General features: G+C 38.3%; 2 protein-coding genes across 4 annotated transcripts in view; one reads left to right on the top strand and one right to left on the bottom strand.

The window, feature by feature from the left end:
- The window catches only part of abcg8 (ATP-binding cassette, sub-family G (WHITE), member 8), a 57,269-nt gene extending 46,244 nt beyond the window's left edge, over positions 1-11,025 (bottom strand). For all 3 annotated transcript variants that reach the window (XM_043695631.1, XM_043695630.1, XM_043695629.1), the window contains exons 1-5: positions 10,908-11,025; positions 10,606-10,716; positions 5,792-5,948; positions 3,916-4,154; positions 2,965-3,097 (exon numbers count right to left, since the gene is read on the bottom strand). In XM_043695631.1, coding sequence (XP_043551566.1) covers positions 2,965-3,097; positions 3,916-4,154; positions 5,792-5,948; positions 10,606-10,716; positions 10,908-10,928 — 661 coding nt within the window. In that variant the 5' untranslated portion in view covers positions 10,929-11,025. The remainder of the gene's footprint in view (positions 1-2,964; positions 3,098-3,915; positions 4,155-5,791; positions 5,949-10,605; positions 10,717-10,907) is intronic.
- Positions 11,026-11,113: 88 nt separating this feature from the next.
- abcg5 (ATP-binding cassette, sub-family G (WHITE), member 5) overlaps positions 11,114-21,598 on the top strand; it is a 35,825-nt gene continuing 25,340 nt past the window's right edge. The window contains exons 1-4 of the mRNA XM_043695632.1: positions 11,114-11,545; positions 15,748-15,869; positions 17,322-17,458; positions 21,194-21,289. Of these exons, the coding sequence (XP_043551567.1) occupies positions 11,394-11,545; positions 15,748-15,869; positions 17,322-17,458; positions 21,194-21,289 (507 nt within the window). The 5' untranslated portion in view covers positions 11,114-11,393. The remainder of the gene's footprint in view (positions 11,546-15,747; positions 15,870-17,321; positions 17,459-21,193; positions 21,290-21,598) is intronic.

Below are 21,598 nucleotides of genomic sequence, written 5' to 3'. Positions count from 1 at the left end.
TTCTCAACGAGCTAGTTGAGAAATTCACTAATGAGTTATCTACAACTGTCCATTGCAAGCCTACCTTCAGCAGTGAATATAGATATTAGGATCTTACAGCACAACAGACCTATCAGATGTCTTAAAAATAGGGAATGAGTCATTTGCTTATGACACATGCTTAATATCGAAATTAGGGACATCAAACCTATGTAGTTGGACAATGGCTAACCTAATCAGAGTGTTGCTGGATGTGTATCATGCATGCTCATGAATGGTCCTAAGCCCACAACTTCAGACTTGATATTTGGTCTATCTCAAATTATCCTGAAAGTGAAAGGTATCCCTAAAATATAAGCCATGCACAAAGTCATTTCACACTGCTAATATGCATTAGTAACACAATCGATATTTTCCATAAAAAGGATAAATATTCAACAACAGGGACATGACCTCTGCAGGAAGAAGAGAATATGGAGATATCCAACAGACACAAGGGGGACATTAGTTTCCTAATGGCATTCTCCATTGCCATGCTTTGACCAAAGTTGACTTGCCAACCAATCAATATTCTTTTAAGCCTATACTGTCTGATGTTTAGAAAAATGTGAGAAGATCTAATTGAGGTGTATAAGAAGTTAATGGGGATTGATAAAGTAGATGAAGAAAAAATGTTTCCTCCTAAGCAGCGGTCTCAAACAAGGGGTCATAGTTTTAGGATAAAAGCTGCCAGATTTAAAACAGAGACAAGAAGGAATTACATCTCTCAAAAGGGCCATGAATCCTGGAATTCGCTAACTCAGATTTCAGTGAATACTGCAGCATCAAGTAAATTTAAGGAGGAGACAGACAGATTTTTAATTAGTAATTCGAGACAAAGGAGAGTCAGTGGACTTGATCTATTTGGATTCTAGAAAGCTTTTGACAATGTTCCACACAGAAGACTGCTCAATAAAATAAGAGTTCTTGATGTTACGTGTAAGGTAGTAGCATGGATAGAGAAGCAGCTGACTGGCAGAAGACAGAGAGAGTGGGATAAAGGGGTCCTTTTCTGGATGGAAGCTGGTGACTAGTGGGGTTCTGCAGGAGTCAATATTGGGACCACAATGATTCACATCATTCATTAACGATCTGGACAATGGAATTGAGGGCATTGTTGCTAAGTTTGCAGATGATACAAAGATAGGTGGAGGGACAAGTTGTGTTAAGCAAGCAAAAAGGCTGCAGAAGGACTTGAACAGGCTAGAGGAGAGGGCAAAGAAGTGGCAGATGGAATACAGTCATAGAGTCATAGAGATGTACAGCATGGAAACAGACCCTTCGGTCCAATTTGTCCATGCTGACCAGATATCCCAACCCAGTCTAGTCCCATCTGCCAGCACCTGGCCATGCTGACCAGATATCCCAACCCAATCTAGTCCCATCTGCCAGCACCTGGCTATGCTGACCAGATATCCCAACCCAGTCTAGTCCCATCTGCCAGCACCTGGCCAATATCCCTCCAAACCCTTCCTATTCATATACCCATCCAAATGACTTTTAAATGTTGCAATTGTACCAGCCTCCACCACTTCCTCTGGCAGCTCAATCCATACACATACCACCCTCTGCGTGAAAAAGTTGCCCCTTAGGTCTCTTTTATATATTTCCCCTCTCACCCTAAACCTATGCCCTCTAGTTCTGGACTTCCCCACCCAGGGAACAGACTTTGTCTATTTATCATATTCATGCCCCTCATGATTTTATAAACCTCTATAAGGTCACCCCTCAACCTCTAACACTCCAGGGAAAACAGCCCCAGCCTGTTCAACCCATTCCTATAGGTCAAATCCTCCAATCCTGGCAATATCCTTGTAAATCTTTTCTGAATACTTTCATGTGTAGATTTGTTTTTAAATGGAGAAAACTGTGGAAATCTGAAGCACAAAGGGACTTGGGAGTCCTAGTTCAAGATTTTCCCAGGTTCAGTTGGCAGAAAGAAGGTAAATGCAATATTTGTATTCATTTCCAGACGGCTCAAATACCAGAGCAGAGACGTATTGCTGGGGCTGTATAAGGCTCTGGTCATACCACATTTGGAATATTGTGAGCAGTTTTGGGCCCCAAATCGAAAGAAGGATATGCTGACATTTGAGGGGGTCAAGGGAGGTTTACAATAATGATCCTGAGAATGAAGGACTTGTCTTATGAGGAGGGGATGAGGGTCTATACATGGAGTTTAGAAGGTTGAAGGAGGATCTAATTGAAACTTACAGCATACTGAGAGCCCTGGGTAGAGTGGCCGTGGAAAAGATGATTCCACTAGTAGGAGGGGCTATGATATGAGGGCACAGCCTCAGAGAGAAGGGATGACCTTCTGGAGTTGAGATGGGAAGGAATTTCTTCTGCCAGAGAGTGGTGAATCGGTAATACTGCTGCAGAAGGCTGTGGAGGCCAAACCATTCAATATATTTAAGATAGAGATAGATAGGTTCTCCAAGCAGTGTATACCAATTGACAAGTTGTGAATAATTATTTAACAGGCATTTTGTATAACAGAATAATGAAACATTTGTAAAGACATAGTTATTGTACATAGGGAGCTCCATTAATTTGTTGGAGGGAGGTCTTGTCTAACAAACAAATGGAATTCATGGAGAAAATTACACATGCTAGCCATTTAATTTTAGCAAGACTTCCTTTTACACTCATGCCTGGTCCACAAAAAAAGAAATAAAAAAGTCTTTTTGGGTGTTTTTGAAGAAAGCAAACTTGAAAAAGCAGGAAGAATTGTGAATGAAGCAAATATAACTTTATTAGGAATGATAAAATTTAGACATCTAATGCAGCCAACTCTGAGTGAATAGCTTGCCAATATTCATCTGGTTCTCTTGTGAAATGTGACTACTCGGTGTGTTAATAAATAGACTTCCAGTCCCTAAAAATAAAAAATCAGCACTTTTACAGAGAACATAACATGAACAGAGATCAATATTGGCCATTTACCAGGGTTCCACAGAAGTTGCACTCCAATGCTCACTCGTCGTCTCTCGCCTCCAGAGACCCCCCGAGTCAAATAATTCCCAACTCTAGTGTTAGCACATTGTCTTAGCCGGAGTTCTGCTATAACATCCTCTACCTGAAAGACATAAGTCAAACCTAAAATTATATATGTTGTGCTATATTAATTATGTATTTATTCCTAATTCAACCATAATTCAACCATAATTATGTTAGAAAAGCAATTTAGCCTGTACAAATTAAGAAATCTATGTGTCTGTGTGTAACAAAACTTTGTCTTGAAAATCAAGCCCTAACCTGATGGGAGAATATTCCTGTCACTGAACTGCCTGATAAAGACCAGATGGGAACTCCCATAGCTTAACCCTAACTCTTATGTGGTAGTAGCTGGAGTGAAAGTTCTGATCTCATTACAGGCATAATCAGAACGGCCAATGTTGGAAATGACTTCTTTCATCATTCACTCTATGTGACCATTCATCAGCTATGAGCTTTAAATATTGAATGTTGGTTGGTTATTTGACTTTGGTGAGAATCAGAGACAAACATGATTTTGATGTCACCTGATGTCACCAGTATATATATATATTCCACGGTACCATGGCAACCAGAAATCTTATCTGATACTTACCCGTCTTTGGGGTGGGAACACTGAGTAATGTCTCTTCATGCCTCTAATGGAAATCAATTGACAAAGTACAGATGTTGTGAACCTTCCCATTCTATTTAGTCCTCAGCTGCACACTAGGCAGCATTTACACAGTTATCCATTAAGGAATTATAGTCAGAAATCAATGCGGCTAGCAGAGGGAGAGATAGAGCTATGTGGACAGGGAACGGCAGTGGGTTTGGCTCTTGATTGCTCTAGCAAAGAGCTGACAATCAAATGATGGACTAATGCAATTCTTCCATATTGTATACTTGCATAATTCTTACCCTTTTGTTTCTTTGTTCTTCTGAGAAGTGTTTTGGAAGCCGCAATTTTGCAACAAATGTTAATGTCTCTCTCACAGTGAGATTGGGTAATAATCGGTCATCCTGTCGCACATGTGCAATACACTTTTTGACCAGCTGCCTATTAACTGGTGTTTCATTGATCAATATTTTGCCAGATTTGATTTTCCCTCCTTCATCTCTGCAGGTGATGATGTCAAGTAACGATGTCTTCCCACAACCTGTTTGTTCAAAAGTTAAGAAAATTGTTTTAAGTATTGTACGAATTGGCATATTTTCAAGACCTGCTATACAGTAACAAAATAGGTTTTCTGCATTGTTAGCCCTACCCTTGATCTTGGTCTCTTCAGTATTCCCTCAAAATGCGATGGGTGCAAACCACTGACAGTATCCCATGGCAAGAACCTGGAGTATTTTAATGTGTGGACATTTACGTTCAATGACGTGGTGACCATCCCCTCAGTAGCCATCAAGTGAGACTTAAAACTAATTTTGTCCTCACAACTGCTGTCCTCATTCTAGTGACTCTTAACATGGTAATGAAACTGCGTTTGGCTTAATACATAAATGATATGTAGTATGTTGTTAAATCATTCAATAGATTGATCAATGCTGAGTTACACCATTTCGGTTGAGGATACAATAATTGATATCTTGAGTGTAAAACAACTCTCAACAGGTTTCATCAATGAACAGGAAACAAAAATGTATTTATCATAACAAAGTTATAGATTATTACTAATATGAAAAGTTAAATTTAAAATCAAAGCACATATTCATTCACAACAGGCAGACAAGACAGACAATACAAATCAGTCTTTTCAGAAAATAAAACATCTGTGATTCAGAAACCAAACTGAAAGAGGTAGAATGAGGTCATTCTGATAACTTTTGTTTTGGATTTTGGTTAATATTATCATGTTGTTCTCCACTGTGGAAAGCTGTCTTTTTCGTAGCCGATCAGTTGGACCTAGGTGTTGGTTTACCCTAGCATTTTATTTCCAAAATTCTGAAGTGTTATTTCTTCTCTGGTGTGACAGAGAGCAAACAAAAACTCAAGTTTTCAAAGTTATTAGCTCTTGTGTAACCATTAAGTGACCACACACAATTGTACTCTTGATTTATTTTTTAAAAATCCAGACTTCCATTTTCTGGTTTATAATTTCCAAATAAAGTATATGTAGTCCTTCACTCCCTCCACTCAACATATAGTGATAGCAGTGTGGACAATCTATATGAAGTACTGCAGTAACTCATCAGGGCTCATCTGACAGCACCTCCCAAACTTGCAGCCTCTACCGACTGCAAGGAAAAGGGCACAAGATATATGGTGACACCATCATGTGCAGGTTCCCCTCCAAGCCACACACAATTCTAACTTGGAACTATATTACTGTTCCTTTACAGTCCTTGGGTCAAAAACCTGTGACTCTCTTTCTAATAGCATTGCAAAGATTCAAGAGAGTGGCTCACCACCACCACCTTCTTAAAAGAACAATGATGTAGTGGCAAACAATGCTGGTCCAAAATGTGAAATCCACATTCTGTGAAAGAATAAGTTTTAGTAAATGAAATGTTAATAAAAAAATTACATTCTTAGAAATGACTTCAAAGTCTTGCGCCCCTGTGATACAGTTGATATCAAACTTGTTCCAAAAATCAAATAAGTGACACTGTTCTGTTTTCATTTAAAAAGGCATTTAAGTACTAAAATAACATAGATGCACAACTTTTCAGAACTCACATGATAAAACTCCACATGTTCAGAGCAGCGATTTGCATGCATAATTGAAAACATTCACGAAAGGTAATCAGAAAATTGATTGTACAATGAGAACACTAAATTTGGACGACTTACCAGAACTTCCTATCACAGCCAGCATCTGTCCACTTCTGACTTTCAGATTTAGATTCTTCAGAGCTATTGTCTGTCCATTTGAATTGGAGTTCCAATGCCATGGCATTTGTAATTCTGCCAGCTTCTCATACCAGGGGATCTGTGCTGCAGAATTCACCTGCATTTTTGTGGGCAAGAAACTCTTAGCAAAGAATTCTGAGGGAAATTGCAAAACACTTTGTTTCAGAGGACTTAATTATTTTTACACAGCTCTTCAAAATTTAAAAGCACATTAGATTATCCAGGAACTCAGATTAAGTAGACTGAATAATGTGTTACTGAGTCAGGTGGATGAGGAAAATTTAAGATATGTGCCAAGTTGGCTGGTGTGAAGGCATTCTGCTATAGTCATCCTCAAGATTTATGGATTAGGCACAAGAAAAATAGTGCATCAACATTCTTTCTCCTGATCACGTAATTTAACTTAAGTTGAAAAATGTATGTGTTTGACACTGGATCTGACTGTAGTGGGTTTGGCTAGAACCAGGGTTAGATTAGATTAGATTAGATTAGATTACAGTACGAAACAGGCCCTTCGGCCCAACAAGTCCACACCGACCCGCCGAAGCGTAACCCACCTATACCCCTACATTTACCCCTTACCTAACACTACGGGCAATTTAGCACGGCCAATTCACTTGACTTGCACATCTTTGGCCTGTGGGAGGAAACCGGAGCACCCGGAGGAAACCCACGCAGACACGGGGAGAACGTGCAAACTCCACACAGTCAGTCGCCTGAGGCGAGAATTGAACCCGGGTCTCTGGCGCTGTGAGGCTGCAGTGCTAACCACTGTGCCACCATGCCACCCAAAATGGTGACAACCTATGGGTTCAAATTTTCACACAGCTCTTTAATATTCATTTGCAATTCCCAACCTTGACAAGTTGAACTAGATTGTCATGAAAAAGCCACACCCTCGATAAATATCAAGATTTGTAAGAGCCATATTTTTAGTGTGGACGTAAAAGTCTAATCATTAGGCGGCATTTTATGTGTTCACATCATTATTTTAATGAAAAACATCACCGTGTTGTAAATAAACCCCTTTTGAGGAATGAGTCACAGTATGGTAACAGATAATGCCTTTCATTTAAGAAATAGATTTTAGGTTGCAATTTTTGTGGTGTAAGATGAATTATTCTGAAAATGCTTTTGGAAGCTTTGTTTTTTTTTTCAAAATCACAAGGCTTAATAGCTGAAAAGAATCTTTTTATTCTTCCTACTCAAGTTAAAGTTTGTAGTATAAAAGGTTTTTGCTGACAATATTATTGTTTTAAAACATTAAAAAATCCATTATAAACTTAAAACAAAAATGTATTCAGTTATATATGCACGTTTTTAAAAATTCAAATGTAATATATATTGATTTTTCCATTAATGAATTTATGCAAATACATGCACATAGCCTGAACATGTTTACATTGAAGAAACAATGACAAAATAACCAAAATGTAATAATTCAGAATTAGATAATTAAATACATCTATTTAATAGTTAGATTATGCTTTCCACCAAAGGCAACTTGTATATGGTTTAGAAATGTCAATTTTTCATCTTGTGGCTCACAATGGTTCTAATTTTTAGCAATGATTTTAAAGTTACAACTTCAGGTAAAGGAGGTTTTGGAACTTGGTCTAGGATATCCTGTTAGAGTCACAGAGTCGTTCAGCACAGAAACAGACCATTCAGTCCAATTCATCCATGCTTACCAGACATCCCAATCTGACCTAGTCCCATTTGCCAACATTTGGCCCATATCCGTCTAAACCTTTCCTATTCAGATACCCATCCAGATGCCTTTCAAATGTTGTAATTATACCAGCCTCCACCACTTCCGCTGGCAAATCGTTCCATATATGCACAACCCTATGTGTGAAAAAGTTACCCCTTAGGTCCTTTTTAAATCTTTCCCCTCTCACTTTAAATCTATGCCCTCTAGTTTGGAGTCCCCTAACCTAGGAAAAAAGTCTGGGCTACTCACTTAACCTATGCCCCTCATGATTTTATGAACCAGTGTGATCAAAAAGATCACACATTAGCCTCCACCGTTTCTGGGAAAAAAAGCCCCAGCCTAATCAACCTCTCCCCATAGCTCAAAACCTCCAGTCCTGGCAACATCCTTGTACATCTTTTCTGCATCCTCCCAAGTTTAACAACATCCTTCCCATAGAAGGGCGACCAGAATTGTAAGCAGTATTCTAAAAGTGGCCTAACCAGTGTCCTGTACAGCTGCAACATGGCCTCCAAACTTCTATACTCATTGTTCTGACAACGGGAAGGGAAGCGTACCAAATGCCGCCTTCTCCACCCCATTTGCCTGCAATTCCACTTTCCAGGAACTATACACCTGCATTCCTAGGTTCCTTTATTCAGAAACACTCCTCAGGGCCTGACTATTAACTGTAGGTCCTACTCTGGTTTGCCTTACCAAACATTTCACATTTACATAAAATGAACTGCATCTGCCACCCCTCTGCCTCGTGGCCCAAGATTCCATTCTAATGAAGGTACCATTGGAGTCTGTTCTTTCAAACATCTAGCAGTTGCTTAGCTACATAAATAAAGAATTGGTAATGTACTGAGAGGACTTGTAAAGTTATTCCTCGTTTTGAAATTGTAGCATTAGAAAAGGGACTGGGTTTGGCAGAAATACTGTCTACAGCTTAACAGCTTGTCAAGTCATTCCTTAAGGCTATCCATGAACAACAATTACTGGGTAAGGCCCTGATGACCAAAACTGTCCTTCCAGAACATATCCTAGCTTGAAACTATTTATTTGGGTAATTAGACGATAAAATTGGAAAATCAAAATTTCTAATTTTCAATTTTACATACAATGTACGTTCAAAGGGGTTGTGCTTGAATTGTGACACGAGACAATGCTAAAAATACCAAATCCATATTCTCCAGAATCATAATCTATTTACAGTACACAATCTTGTAATTTTTTAAAAATCCACTATATATTAAAATTGTTCTATTTGAAAATGGATTGAAAATTCGAATGATCAGGCTCTGTGATAAAATACTATATTAAAATACTAGTTACAGCTGTAGATGACATTGTGATAGCTACTTATAATGTTGAAATTGATGGCATGTAACACTAGTGGTAAAATCATTCATGGGTCCTGTCCTAGCATTTGGGCTAAAGACTTAGAATGCAGTTCCACAGCAATGCCACTTGGTGCCAGCAAAAGAACTTGTCAGATGTCATCAGCTCTTTTCAATGCAAGGACAAATGTTTTAATTTCTGTTTAAAAAAAATCTGTAATGCTTAAAAAAAACTAAGAGAAGACGGACATTAGTAGATTTTAACGAAAAGTTTGATGGGACAAGGACACAACTATAAAGGATAATCTTCTGAGTCAAGCCTCCTTTTGAGTTCAGCCCAGTTCAACGTTGCTGATGGGGCAGCCTTGCTCGGGTAGGCTTGTTGACTAAGTCAGGTTTCACATTAACACTATCAAAAGTTTGACAAAAAGTCAGACTGTATGTGACCGAGATGTATCATGAGATGATCAGCAATGAGAGGCTTCACCTTGATCAACAAAAGTCTGTGCAAATAAATATCTTGGTTATGGAGGAGCCAAGTAAGTGAGGTTCCTATTCACTGAAAGTAGGAGAAAGCAGTCTACTCTGCAAGGTACATTCCTCATGTAGCTAGAGTCAGATTTATGAATACACATGCCTCCCAATTTGGGTAATATGGCTGCACACGTGAATGCCGATCCACTGAACTGGACTGTTAATGAGGATCTATAACATGCTAATGAATGCAAAACAGGTTTTTGGCAATTAGGATGGGAAAATCGACCTGCCTGAAAGGTTCTGACAACTTAATAGTAAAACTTGCATCGGTCAGGAAACTGATTTTTATTTTTGCCTCTCACCCAAATACGTTTTCCTGTTCTCCTGCCCTTCTAAAGTTCTGGGCGTGTTCGGAAAATTCCATCCACAGTGAATCGAGTTGCAAAATGTTTACAGCCAAAACAAATCGAGTTCAAAACATTACTCAAGTTCACTGCACTATGCCCACGGGGAATGAAGAACGTTTGTGAGAAGGTAATATCTATTTGTAAGATACGGTTTAAGTCATCAAACATCAGTGAAATAAAATGAAAGTGAAAATGGACATTCGTATGCTGTTATCTTACCCCTGGACACCCAAAAAGCTTCAAAGCCAATGAGGTATTTTTGAAGTGTTGTAATGTCTCACTAGATATCTGTAAAATGAGATTACAAGGACCACTTTGTCCTTGTACATGTATCACAAAGTTAGTATGCATGTGCAGCAAGTTATTACCGGAGATGGTGAAGATATGAAGTTATTTCTTTTAGGAATCGTTTGGAATTTTCCGAACGAATGAACACGTGGAGGGGAGCATTGACTATGTGCAAGGCCCAGTTAAACAGGTTCTCGATTGACAACAGAGACAAGGGGATGCGCGGCTGATTGTGGGGCCGTGAGTGCTGACAGGAAAGTGAAGTTAAGATCATAAGTCATTCTGTCAAAGTTTTACTCAGTGGCGGAACAGGTTCGGGGCGGAGGGTGCAAAAGCTTCCTCACGATCCAACTGTTGATAATGCAGAAATGGCATTACTATGGTGCACAACCCCGTTTGACAATAACGGTTAAACTCCGGCAAAAAATAAACGCAAATATAGTCAATAGGTAAACCATAAACTCTCATAATTTTCCTTGTTCCAGAACAGCTTCAAGGAACCATCAGCGTTAGTGCGTGGAGCGACTGAAACGAGATGGTACTCGCCTCATAATTAAGGTCCCGCACTTGGAGGATGTTGGGTTTGCCGCTGTAGGTGAAGTACAGACTGTTTTCCTCCTCTAAGGTACAGAAGAGCTGATCTCTGAGCCGGCCGGTCTGATTGTCAAAAAAAAAACGAAATGGGAAGAAAAAAAAGACAACAAATTCTAAGTGATCGTGCGTAAAAATCAGTGAAACAACAAAAAAAAATCGAAAACAGAATTGAGATAAGTAAAAACCCACAGCACATCAAAGACAAGTGGCACCTTGTGACCAGGAGGTCGAGTTTGGGTCTCTTAAAAACTCACCTCCGCCCCGCTGCTTTCCATTGTTTTGCACAGACGGGTTAACCGGCTCCTCAGTGAACATCTGCTGGCCCCTTCAAAACCGGTTGAACTTTCACCGCGACAGCTCCAGCCAAAACAAACTAACTAACCACGAGAGTGCTTCCAATTAAACCTGTTGGACTAGAACCTGACGTTGTGTGGTTTGTAACTTTGTACACCCCAGTCCAACGCCGGTATCTCCAAATCATAACAACGAGAGGTGTGTCTATCAGCAAGGTGCCGCCGCCGGGATTCAGGGAAATCCCCTCAAGCCACCGGTCCAAGGGTTACTCCAGCCCCATCTGTGGTTTCAAACTCAGCAGCCTGTCCGCCCTCGCACATTGGGAAGGCGGCGCTGGCTTTCACTGTCATTTAATTAAATATAGACAGCGGTTCTTTTCAATTTTTGCACTTTAAAAAACCCTACATCTTTGTGCATATGTCTGTGTGTACATACCCGGGAGCAGCATGAACTGCTTAGAAGAAAGTAGTGGTGTTAGGGCGGAGGAGGAATTTCGCCACAGCGGGACCGTGCCTTATGACTGTCAAAAGTCAAACTCACCGGGGAAGACAGGAGCGACCTGCACAATCTGTGTAAATCATCTCAACTACACCGTCAGGTAAACACAGTCCCCCATGTTTAGTTTCCAAAAAACGGCGGGGTTCGGACAGAGGAGTTTCAGTTTTTCAAATATCAATAACCTGAAAAAAAAATCTTTCAGCGTGAAGCGTGCTTTTCAGTAACAAACGCCAAGGGTGAGATTCATCTGTTCGTTTCAGATTAACATTTACTTGTCTTGTTTCCAATATTTTCTGACTTCCTTTCAAATTTCCATCTTTCCTTCCTTCTAAGTTGTGTGCGTGCGAGCTGCTAGTATAGGGATGATTGCCATCTGGGCCACTACTTGGGTGTAGAGTTTGCCTGCTGCCAGAATAGAGGGAAGACATATACTTTGCTTCAAAAGTTATTTGTTGTTTGTGCGACTCATTACATCCCAGAACGTTAGGCTAGGTTTCTGAATTACTTGTCCAGTGGCACTAATGCTGTGTCACTGAATTCCCCCATTGTCAGCATCACAGGGGTCATCATTGACAAGAAACTGAACTGAACCAGGCTCATGAATATTGTGGCTACAAGATCAGGTCAGCAACTAGGAATCCTGAGATGAGTAACATACCTCTTGTCTCCCCAATGCTTGTCCATGGTCTACAAATACAGGTCAGGTAAGTGATGGAAAATTGTCCACTTGCTTTCATCTTCAAGCTCAACACCATGCATCAAAGCAGCCGACTTGATTGGCAACCCATCCACCTACCTTCATTGGTCCCTTCCTTCACCACCAACACACTGTAGTAGCAGTGTGCCATCTACAAGATGCAATGTAGTATCTCACCCAGCCTCCTTCACAGCACCTTCCAAACCAGAACTTAGAAGAACAAAGACAGCAGATGCAAAAGAACATTACTACCTGTAAGTTCCCCTGTAAGTCACACAGCATCCTGACCTGGAGCTTTTTTAAAAAAAAATCATTAAGGAAAATTCCTTCCTAACAGCTCTATGAATGCGATGGTTCAAGACATCCACTCACCACAAACCTCTCCAGGGCATTCAGGGATGGACAATAAAAGCTAACCCAGCCCACCTCTCATGTGAACCAAAATATTGTATGAGATAATAACAAATGCATGCAACTGTGCAGAGAACAGGTACCTTGAGAATTTTGTTTTCTTATGCCAATGATTTGGCAAGTAGGAAAAAGGTTGTACAAAAGGCTGGAGTCAGAGAAATGGACATTGACCAAATGTGCACAACATGGACAGTAAGATGAGGCAAGGATGAGAGGTGAAAGATGGGAACTAACTAATATAGGTCAACAAGATGGGTAAGTAGTATCTGTACATCAGAAGTCTGGTCAGTTAGGAATTATAGAGTGTGAAGAGTGAAAGACTACCAAGAAAAGCAACAGAGGCAGACATTGTTGCAGAAATAGAAGTACAGTAAATGGTCTCTGGTGAAATGAATATGAGTTTAGAAACTACCCTAAAGACTGAGGGAGATGCCAAGGTTTTAAACAGCTGAGTGAAACAGTGATGGGAGCTGGGAATGGATGTGGAGAAAAGGTTGTTTTTCAAGAACTTAAAGTCGTGTAAGTCTTTCCAATATTATATTGAAATAACTTTTTTGTTACACAGGTTTGACACCTGATTAAAAGTTCTGAAGAAGGTGGACCTGAAATGTTAACTCTAATTTCTCTCCACAGATGATGCCAGACCTGCTGAGTTTTTCTAGCAGTTCATATTATTTCATACTTTTGTACATTCCCTCCAATGATGGGACATTATTGTGACATCAACACATGACTTTTAATTTTTTGAAGTTTTGAGACATATTTTTGTAAAAAAAACTGAAGTTTTCAATTAGTTCTGTAGTGTGGGTTCTGGTCATTAGGGGGATTGAATGTTTCCTCTTCTTCATTACCAATAAAAGTGAAACCACCCTTCTTAGCATAGAACATATTTTATTAATGGTTATTACGCTGATAGTGCAGATTTTGCTTTGAGAATAATGATGAGATTATCAGAACTTGCCATTATTATGGAGTAAAACAGACTGCAAGTTCAGAAGCTCACATATATGTAGTTAATTCTAAAAATCCCAAACTTGTCACCTTGTTTCTCCACAAGCTATACTAGTCCAATGTCTCATCAATTGACACAATGTTCATATCCATATAAGGGCATGTCATTATCTATTAAATAAGGCAGAAACAGAAAAAGAGAAGGCTGGTGCACAAGGTGTAAGCAAATTTTTAATGATGTGGTAAGTAGTAACCTCTCTGGGTGCTAAAAGTTTAATTTTGTAGTTGAGGATTCCCGTTCTTTTTAGAATTTAATTACTGTTGGAGATTTATAAAAAATCTTTTTTGTTCTTGTGTATCTTCTACCATTTCCTTATAAAGACCATGTATTTTTATTTTCTTATATTTTTCATTGTGGACTGCAATTAGAAAAGAACTATTTTAAAGATTGTTGCACTTTTAAAAAAAATAACAAGTACCCTGGCATTAATTGTAGTGCTGTTTATACTGTGTTTTCAAGCACTGGGATAAGGTTACTTCAGATGAACTGATACCAGTGGGTGCACACAAATGGAGTTCCAGCTGACAACAAGTATCTGTTTGGTCCATGGACAAGTGACCAGTTATTGTTGACAAAGGCGTTTTGCCAACCAACAACTGTGTTTGTCTCCCAGATAGCTGAACTGCCTTGGACTGTGAGCAAGATAGGGAGAAGCTATCATGTCTTCACAAAGTCAGGAAGCATCTCTTCTCTCTGCAGTAGAAACCACCTTGAGCCTGAAGAAAGCCAGTTTCAATTTCCTTCAGCAGTTGCCGTGGTTCTTAAAAGCTAGAGGCATTGCCAGTGTGTAACAGAAGCAGGTTCACAAAGCAATGCATTCCGGCAAGCCAAAAGAACCATCTCAGTGAACCCATTGAACAAGAACTGTTCCACTGTCTTTCCCTTTTCCCATAACACCCAAGTTTTTCCCCCATCTGTGTATGAAAGGTGGAGTTTATTACAGGGTTAGAATTTAACTAGTAGAATTATATATTGATGATCATAATTGCTTATCTATAGATAAAATCTATTTATTTTTTAAAAAAAGTTCTTATTAAGTATAGAAATCTGGTTTGTGCTTTTTGTAAGTCTGAGACTAAAAGTAAACAAACAGAGGCATTTTGCATGTATCGATAAAATCCAGGAATAGCATGCTATCCCAGTGAGGTGTAACACTATTCATTTTCCAATTTTTTTTCTGGCTTGACAAGATTTTATTACACATTTAGTTTATAATTCACAGTTCAGATTTCCTAGCTTAAACTCTGCAAGTCTCAGAGAAAATGTTTTAGTCAGATAAGTTGAAGGTCTTAAATGTCCCACAGACCCATTTTGAGGACATTCTGCTGGATTAGTTTGCTACTTATAATCAGAAGCTTGTGAAAGCCCTGTGGGCAGCTTAATGAAAACTGAGTGCTATTCTTTCACCACTGATTGCAAAATCTGGGCCATAAAATGAGCACATGCTCACCCAGTTAATTGATGGATACCTTAATTTGCTGTCTGCAATGAGTTTCCATATACAAATGCAGGTAATACAGAATTAATGTAAAATTAACCAAACATTGGCAGCAGGTGAGGAATTTTATTTTGAGTGATACATAGGAAATGGAAAAATCTCTCATTCAGCTCAGTGGTTAAAACTATTGCCTGACAGTGCCAGAGACCCAGATTCAATTTCACCTCAGGCAACTGTCTGTGTGGAGTTTGCACACTCTCCCTGTGTCTGTGTGGGTTTCCTCCCACCATCCAAAGATATGTAGGTTAGATGGATTTAGCAAATGCAGGGTTACAAGGATAGGCTAGGGAGGTGAGTTTGGGTGGGCGTGTTGAGCTGAATGGCCTATTTCCACACTGTAGGAATTCTATGAAGGAAAGGGCTTAGCTTTGCAACTAAATATTCATGTCTGACTAGGAATACTCTCCCTGGTTGCTAACATTGTGAACTGTCCCAATCTCTGGTGCTAAATTCCTCATGTGGGTGAACACAAAATTCACAAAACAATTGAAATAAACAACCAGTCACATCACAATACAGAGATCAGGAAGGATGAATACTGCAATATTTAGCCCCTAACCTAATTTGTATCATCTGGTATTGTGGGAAAAATATATTTGAAAATAATGTAAATATAGAAATTGGAAAATTCTAACAACTTCTTTATGCTTCTGATTACTCAATGTTTCATTTTTAATATTGTAGTGAGAAAGTTGGGCCTTGGTGGGATGTTCAGGCATACCATACAAAGTGGACCAGACATATCTTGAAGGATGTCTCATTTTACGTGGAAAGTGGACAACTAATGGGAATTTTAGGAAACTCTGGTAAGTAATGCATAGATGCTGAAAGTTTTGTTCATGGTGCATGCTACAAACCCTCTGCTGTTGTAACAAAATGGTAATTATTTATGTAGTATCTTAGGCCATGATGTTGACTAACCATTCAGTTATCACAGCCAGCTCAGAGCCTTTTAACCCAACTCTCTAGACTGTGGATTTTAAAGGAGTTGGGTGGTGGGAAGCTAGGATGGGGTAATGGACGCAGGAACACCTGTTAAAGATGCTGACTTGCAATTTTCGCTAGGCTTACTTTGTTTTAAGTGAAGTTTGCCCAAAATTGATCAAACTAATGCAAAATCTTGAGAAATGAGAAACAGAAATTACATTCAGTGCAACTTGAGTTTCCACAATCTTTTGTGCTAGTTTAAAAACCATTTTGTGGAAGTAAATCCAATAAATTAGTGTGCACCAGATAGAGTTAATCATTGTTGTGATTTTCTGTTAATCCCATATGTAGGTCTTAGAAAAGACTGTTGAAATTAACATTTTATTTGGATGCAAAAGCACTAAGGCACATTTGAAAGTATTTTAAGTTTTAAAGAAAATACCTAAATTTACCAAGAAATTGATCACTGACAACAATTAAACTATTAAATGGTTCTGTATAATTTTTCAAAGATGATTTTCATTACTTATGGATCATATTCTCTGAGAGAAAAAAATTATTATTTGTGATAAACTTATTTTCAGCTGAATTAATAACTGTCCCAGATTGCAACTCTTAAACATATCAGAGAATATTTTCCAATACCATTCTTTAAAATACTTAATGTTTAATTTGTGCTGGTTCATGCAAGAGTTTACATTTGAAGATATGCAAATTAGTTTGAGCATGTGAATAAACTAACTAACTAAAATTAAAATAAATAACTAAAACTAAAACAAATGACTAAAATTAGTTTGAGCATTTGAATGAAAAAATTCACTTCTGAAAACTTTCACAAATTTTAAATACAGTTTAGCCCTGGATCTCTGATTATGTTTAAAGTGGAAAGACTACCCTCATGGAAAAGATTTAGACCATAAGAGCACAAGACATAGGAGTGGAAGTAAGGCATTCGGTCCATCAAGTCCACTCCACCATTCAGTCATGGCTGATGGGCATTTCAATGCCACTTACCTGCACTCTCCCCGTATCCCTTAATTCCATGCGAGATGTTTTGATTATACTTTCACAGCCATCTTCTGCAGTGCTTAAGTGCTGTTACCAACTAATATAGTCCATTGCCAAATTGGCTCTGATCAACTAACTCAGTATCGACTGCAGTTTGGAGCTGAACGTCTTTGTCTAATAGTCAGGAATGGCATCAGGCACTACTACACTCAGGGGTATCATTGCTTGGATATGTGATGTGCATATGGAATTTAAGTGTTTATTGTACTGCATAAAACTAAAACATTCTGCAAATGTGCCGTGATTATGCTGTTATATCTTAGGATCTGGAAAGACCACTTTGTTGGATGCAATTGCCGGAAGATTAAGTAAGCAAGCAAACCTACTTGGTGATGTATATGTGAATGGCTGCAAACTTAGAAAAGAAGAATTCCATGACTGTTTTTCATATGTATTACAGGTAATAATACTGCAGTAAATAACTTTAATTGTAACCATGTAACAAATATATTCTATTGTAACATTTTGATTTATGTATGCAAACCTTTCTACATGCATATGTTTTCATGTATAGAACTGATTTGTTTTTAATATCCATTGAATAAAACCTTTCATAATTTAAAAAAAAATCTGTTAGATCATCCTGTAGCCTCTTTTTCTCACGACAAAAGAGATCCATCTTGCGCGACATTTTTAACTTCAGGCCTTTGGGCCAGCAAGCTGCCAGACTGGTTGATTAGAGTGCAGCTCTTCTGCCCCTGATTGCATTATTATGAGAAAAAAGGAAGAATTTGATGGTGATGAGTGGATGTCCATATTTTTGAGTTTTAAATTATTCTTATGGTTTTTGATTGGATCCAGAAAGTCAGCATCCAATGAAGTTCATTTCCGTAGGCATTAAAGGATGAAGTTGGCTGAAGTTGTATAATTTCTTTTGAAGTTTCTGAAAGCAGTCAGATGGATACAAAGTTTCATCTGTAACTTTTGAAGGAGTTTTAGTCTTTCATAAATCTGGAGCTTGGCTGTAAGTTAGCTTTATTGTCACATGTACTCACATGACTACAGTGAAAAGTTTACAAGTTGCAACTTAGTGCCATCAATATTAACACAAGATACTTCTTAACAAACTGTCGTAAAGCAGTTCAGAAATTACAATTAAATATTTTTTCAACATACAGACCATATCTTTTCATGTTACCACATTTCTGATTGAGAAGTCCTTTTCCCAGTTTAGTTTACAAAGATCTAGCATTTTAGAAGTGATAGCTGCACTTTTCAAAAGCAAGCTACAAGCACTTATGTAAGTACTGTTTGCACTTTTGTTCATTCAGACAGTGGGGTAAATTTAGTTGCACGTAAGTTAGATCAAGGGAGTATATACAAAATGAGAAAAAAAAACCAAAGAGCTGCAAATCAGAAACCAAAACAGAAACAGAAATTGCTGGGAAGACTCCAGCAGACCTGGCAGCATCTGTCAAGAGAAAACAGAGATAACGTTCGGATCAAGGGACCCTTCTACAGAACAGGGTCATAGGACCAAAATGTTAACTATGCTTTCTTCTTTTTAAAACTAATTTTCTAATCAACCTGATCAAAGATATCACTACACATCTCTGGAGCAGGTAGGACTTGAACCTTGGGTCTCTTGGTCCAGAGTAGGGGATACTAGCACTTGGGCACTAATGGGCTCCTTAACTTGGCTTTCTCTTTCATATTCAAAATGAGTTTCAACTGACAACAAGTAACTGATTAGTCTGTAAGGTGGTGACCAATTGTCAATGATAAAGGCCTTCTGCCTGCCAGCAACTATGTGATTGGCTCCCAGGTCGTTGAACAGCTTGAGAGTGTGAATGATTGGTAAGAAGCATTTGGACCTGTGCAAAGGAAGGTGCTGTCTTTATTGTCTGCTATTAAAGTCTAAGGAAAGCCAATTTATTTACTGTCATTAGTTGCTTTTAACCAATAAATCATAGACTTTATAAGTTGTTAACCAGTCATTCTGTGCCTTCTGGAATAATGACGAGAGAGATGATCAAATAGCAGGCCTGCCAAGTCAAACAATTAATCTCAGTGAACTCTGGACAGAAACCATTGAATGGTCTCCTCAGTCTTTCCATCCATAACACCAGTTTTATATTTATCAATAATGTGAAGGGAAGGTTTAAATGAGGGGGTTAGAATTTTAAGTAGATGAAGTATAGTTCAGCAGTTTAATTGTTTACCTGTAGCTAGAACCTAATTATTTGTAATAAGTAATGTCCTTATTAAATACAAAACAAATCTAATAATAGCAGAGCTTAATTTCTTGCTTGCTATTCCTGTGAGGTACAAAACCAAACACCATGAGATTTGATACCTGGATGAAACCATTTCAAATTAATGTGTTGGTTCCTATGTAACAATCCGTTTCTAGCTCTCCAGCCATGACTTGTTTGTTAAGCCATTAGAGCTACTTCAAGGTGATGACTTTCAATAACTCCCCTTTGTTGAGAACCAGCTGTTCTTTCTAGTGGTTGTGGACTGCAAGGTCCACATAATACAAGGGTGAGATATTTTGGGAGGATGATGCCCAAGTGCTGCCCTGATATCTGTAGATTAAAATCCTTCCTGAAATTACTGCCAATTTGCATCATGTGATTCATGACAAGCAGTGGTCATAGGATTGAAATGTTAACTATCAGTCCATTCTTCATTTGAACATTCCAAAGTTCATTTTCATATATAAAACAAAAGTTGTGTCTTTAGTACAATTTATGATCTTCATGACCTGTACACGTGACAAAATAATCAGTGATTAATTGAGAACGCCAGTTCAAGAATGCATTTTGTTGAATTATGAAGCTGAAGTGATATTTGTGATGTCACAATTGTGTAAGGATCATTGTATTAGAAAAGAACAAGTCAACTGTGTGAATTTTTCATTTTTGTAGGTGACTGTCAAAATTTGCACACTGTTCAAAGATATAGAAAATCTCAAGCTGATGTAATCGGGAGTCCAAACACAGTGTTGAGTTGGGAAGATATGGTGAACTTCTGATTTCAGTTATGGGCTGCCACTACTCAAATGCTAAATATTTTCCAACCTGCAAGAAATGACTTAATTGATAGATTGGTAATGGGTTTGAGGGTTTGAACTTGGCTGAGAATGTACTTTGATGTATACGGAGACCAAGGACTTTGATGTTTACAGTTGCTTGATTGTTTTCAGATTTTCAGATCTATTTATATCTGTCTGGGTTTAGATGAATCCAATCAGAGGTTGAAAGGCTTAGATATACTTTCAGGATTTGACTGTTAACAAAGAAAATTTAAACATTTACTTTATAAATTATGATAGAGCTCGCACTAGAACATATGTTCAAGCACTAAGTCCTGTCTTTGAATGGAATGGCTTGCTTCCATCCTTGGATATACTGCAGACATATCATCTGTTTTTTAGGCTATTGCATTTTGAAACTAACTGAATCCTGATCTCTGAATGAACCTAGTTTTCTTTTTTAGGCATATTATATACCTTTCACAGAAATTGTTTAGATTATACAGATGATCACAAGTATAAAATAAAGGAAATACTTTACCATTAATGAGTTATCTTACAACAGATCATTTCACAAAAGATTATGATGTTGAAGTGGTCTTCATATTCCTGAAAAATTATTGAACTGTTTTAGGTTACATAATACATATATAGAGTATTTTTTTAAAAAAAGGCACAAATAAAACTCTTGCTAAATACATGTTGCTGGTGCCAGGATTGTTGTTCTCACTCATAACAAGATATAGAGGGCAACAGCAAGTATTTGTGATCATTTAAAAAAAAAGGAGAAAAATCAACAGCTCTTGCAAATGATTGCCCAGTAACTTATAATGGAGAATATAGATTTGAGTGGATATCTACTGAGGCTTGTTAGTAATGGTATTTTGCATTTGAATAACTTACTGGTGTCCACTATTCAAACTAGCACAACATAGCCACACTGAAAGACTCGCTTCTTGGGCAAGATACTAATGGCAGACTGCTGCCACACGTGTACTATAAATTCCTCCTCCTGCAGCCAACCTCTCTGACCCTCTACCACTCATTCCCCATTTCACGCACAAACACATACATGCCACAAATCACTTCTCAGGGACAGAAGAACATATTCTTTCTTGCCACACTTAATTTTTAAGACTCATTCTTTTTGTTTTGCAGAGTGACAATTTACTCAGCTACCTCACTGTGGAAGAGACCCTGATTTATACAGCTTTACTAGCACTACGTGGACATTCTAATGCCATCAAAAGAAAGGTACAGTTTGCTTTTTCTGAATCTGGGCTAAACAAGGTACTCTGCAGATGTCGGTTGCAAGAAATTTAGATTTTAGTATGGTTAATGTAAAACCTTTTTCATAACATGACTGTTTAGTGAAGGCCTTTTGATTGCAAAAAAATAATGATTGGGATTCTGTGGGGCTGATAAGGTTTCACCTACTGGTTGGAGAATTAATGGGGGCTGCTGTCATTAATTTGGGAAGATCTAAAGGAATCCATTTCCTCCTGGTACTGAAGTTACCCTCCGCTTCCCATGATTGATGCAGGGTGCTGATGGTCTGAAAGA

The sequence above is a fragment of the Chiloscyllium plagiosum genome, chromosome 9 (genome assembly GCF_004010195.1).
Source record: "Chiloscyllium plagiosum isolate BGI_BamShark_2017 chromosome 9, ASM401019v2, whole genome shotgun sequence".
NCBI classification, from domain to species: Eukaryota; Metazoa; Chordata; class Chondrichthyes; order Orectolobiformes; family Hemiscylliidae; genus Chiloscyllium; species Chiloscyllium plagiosum.
This window is presented reverse-complemented; position numbering and strand designations above follow the sequence as displayed.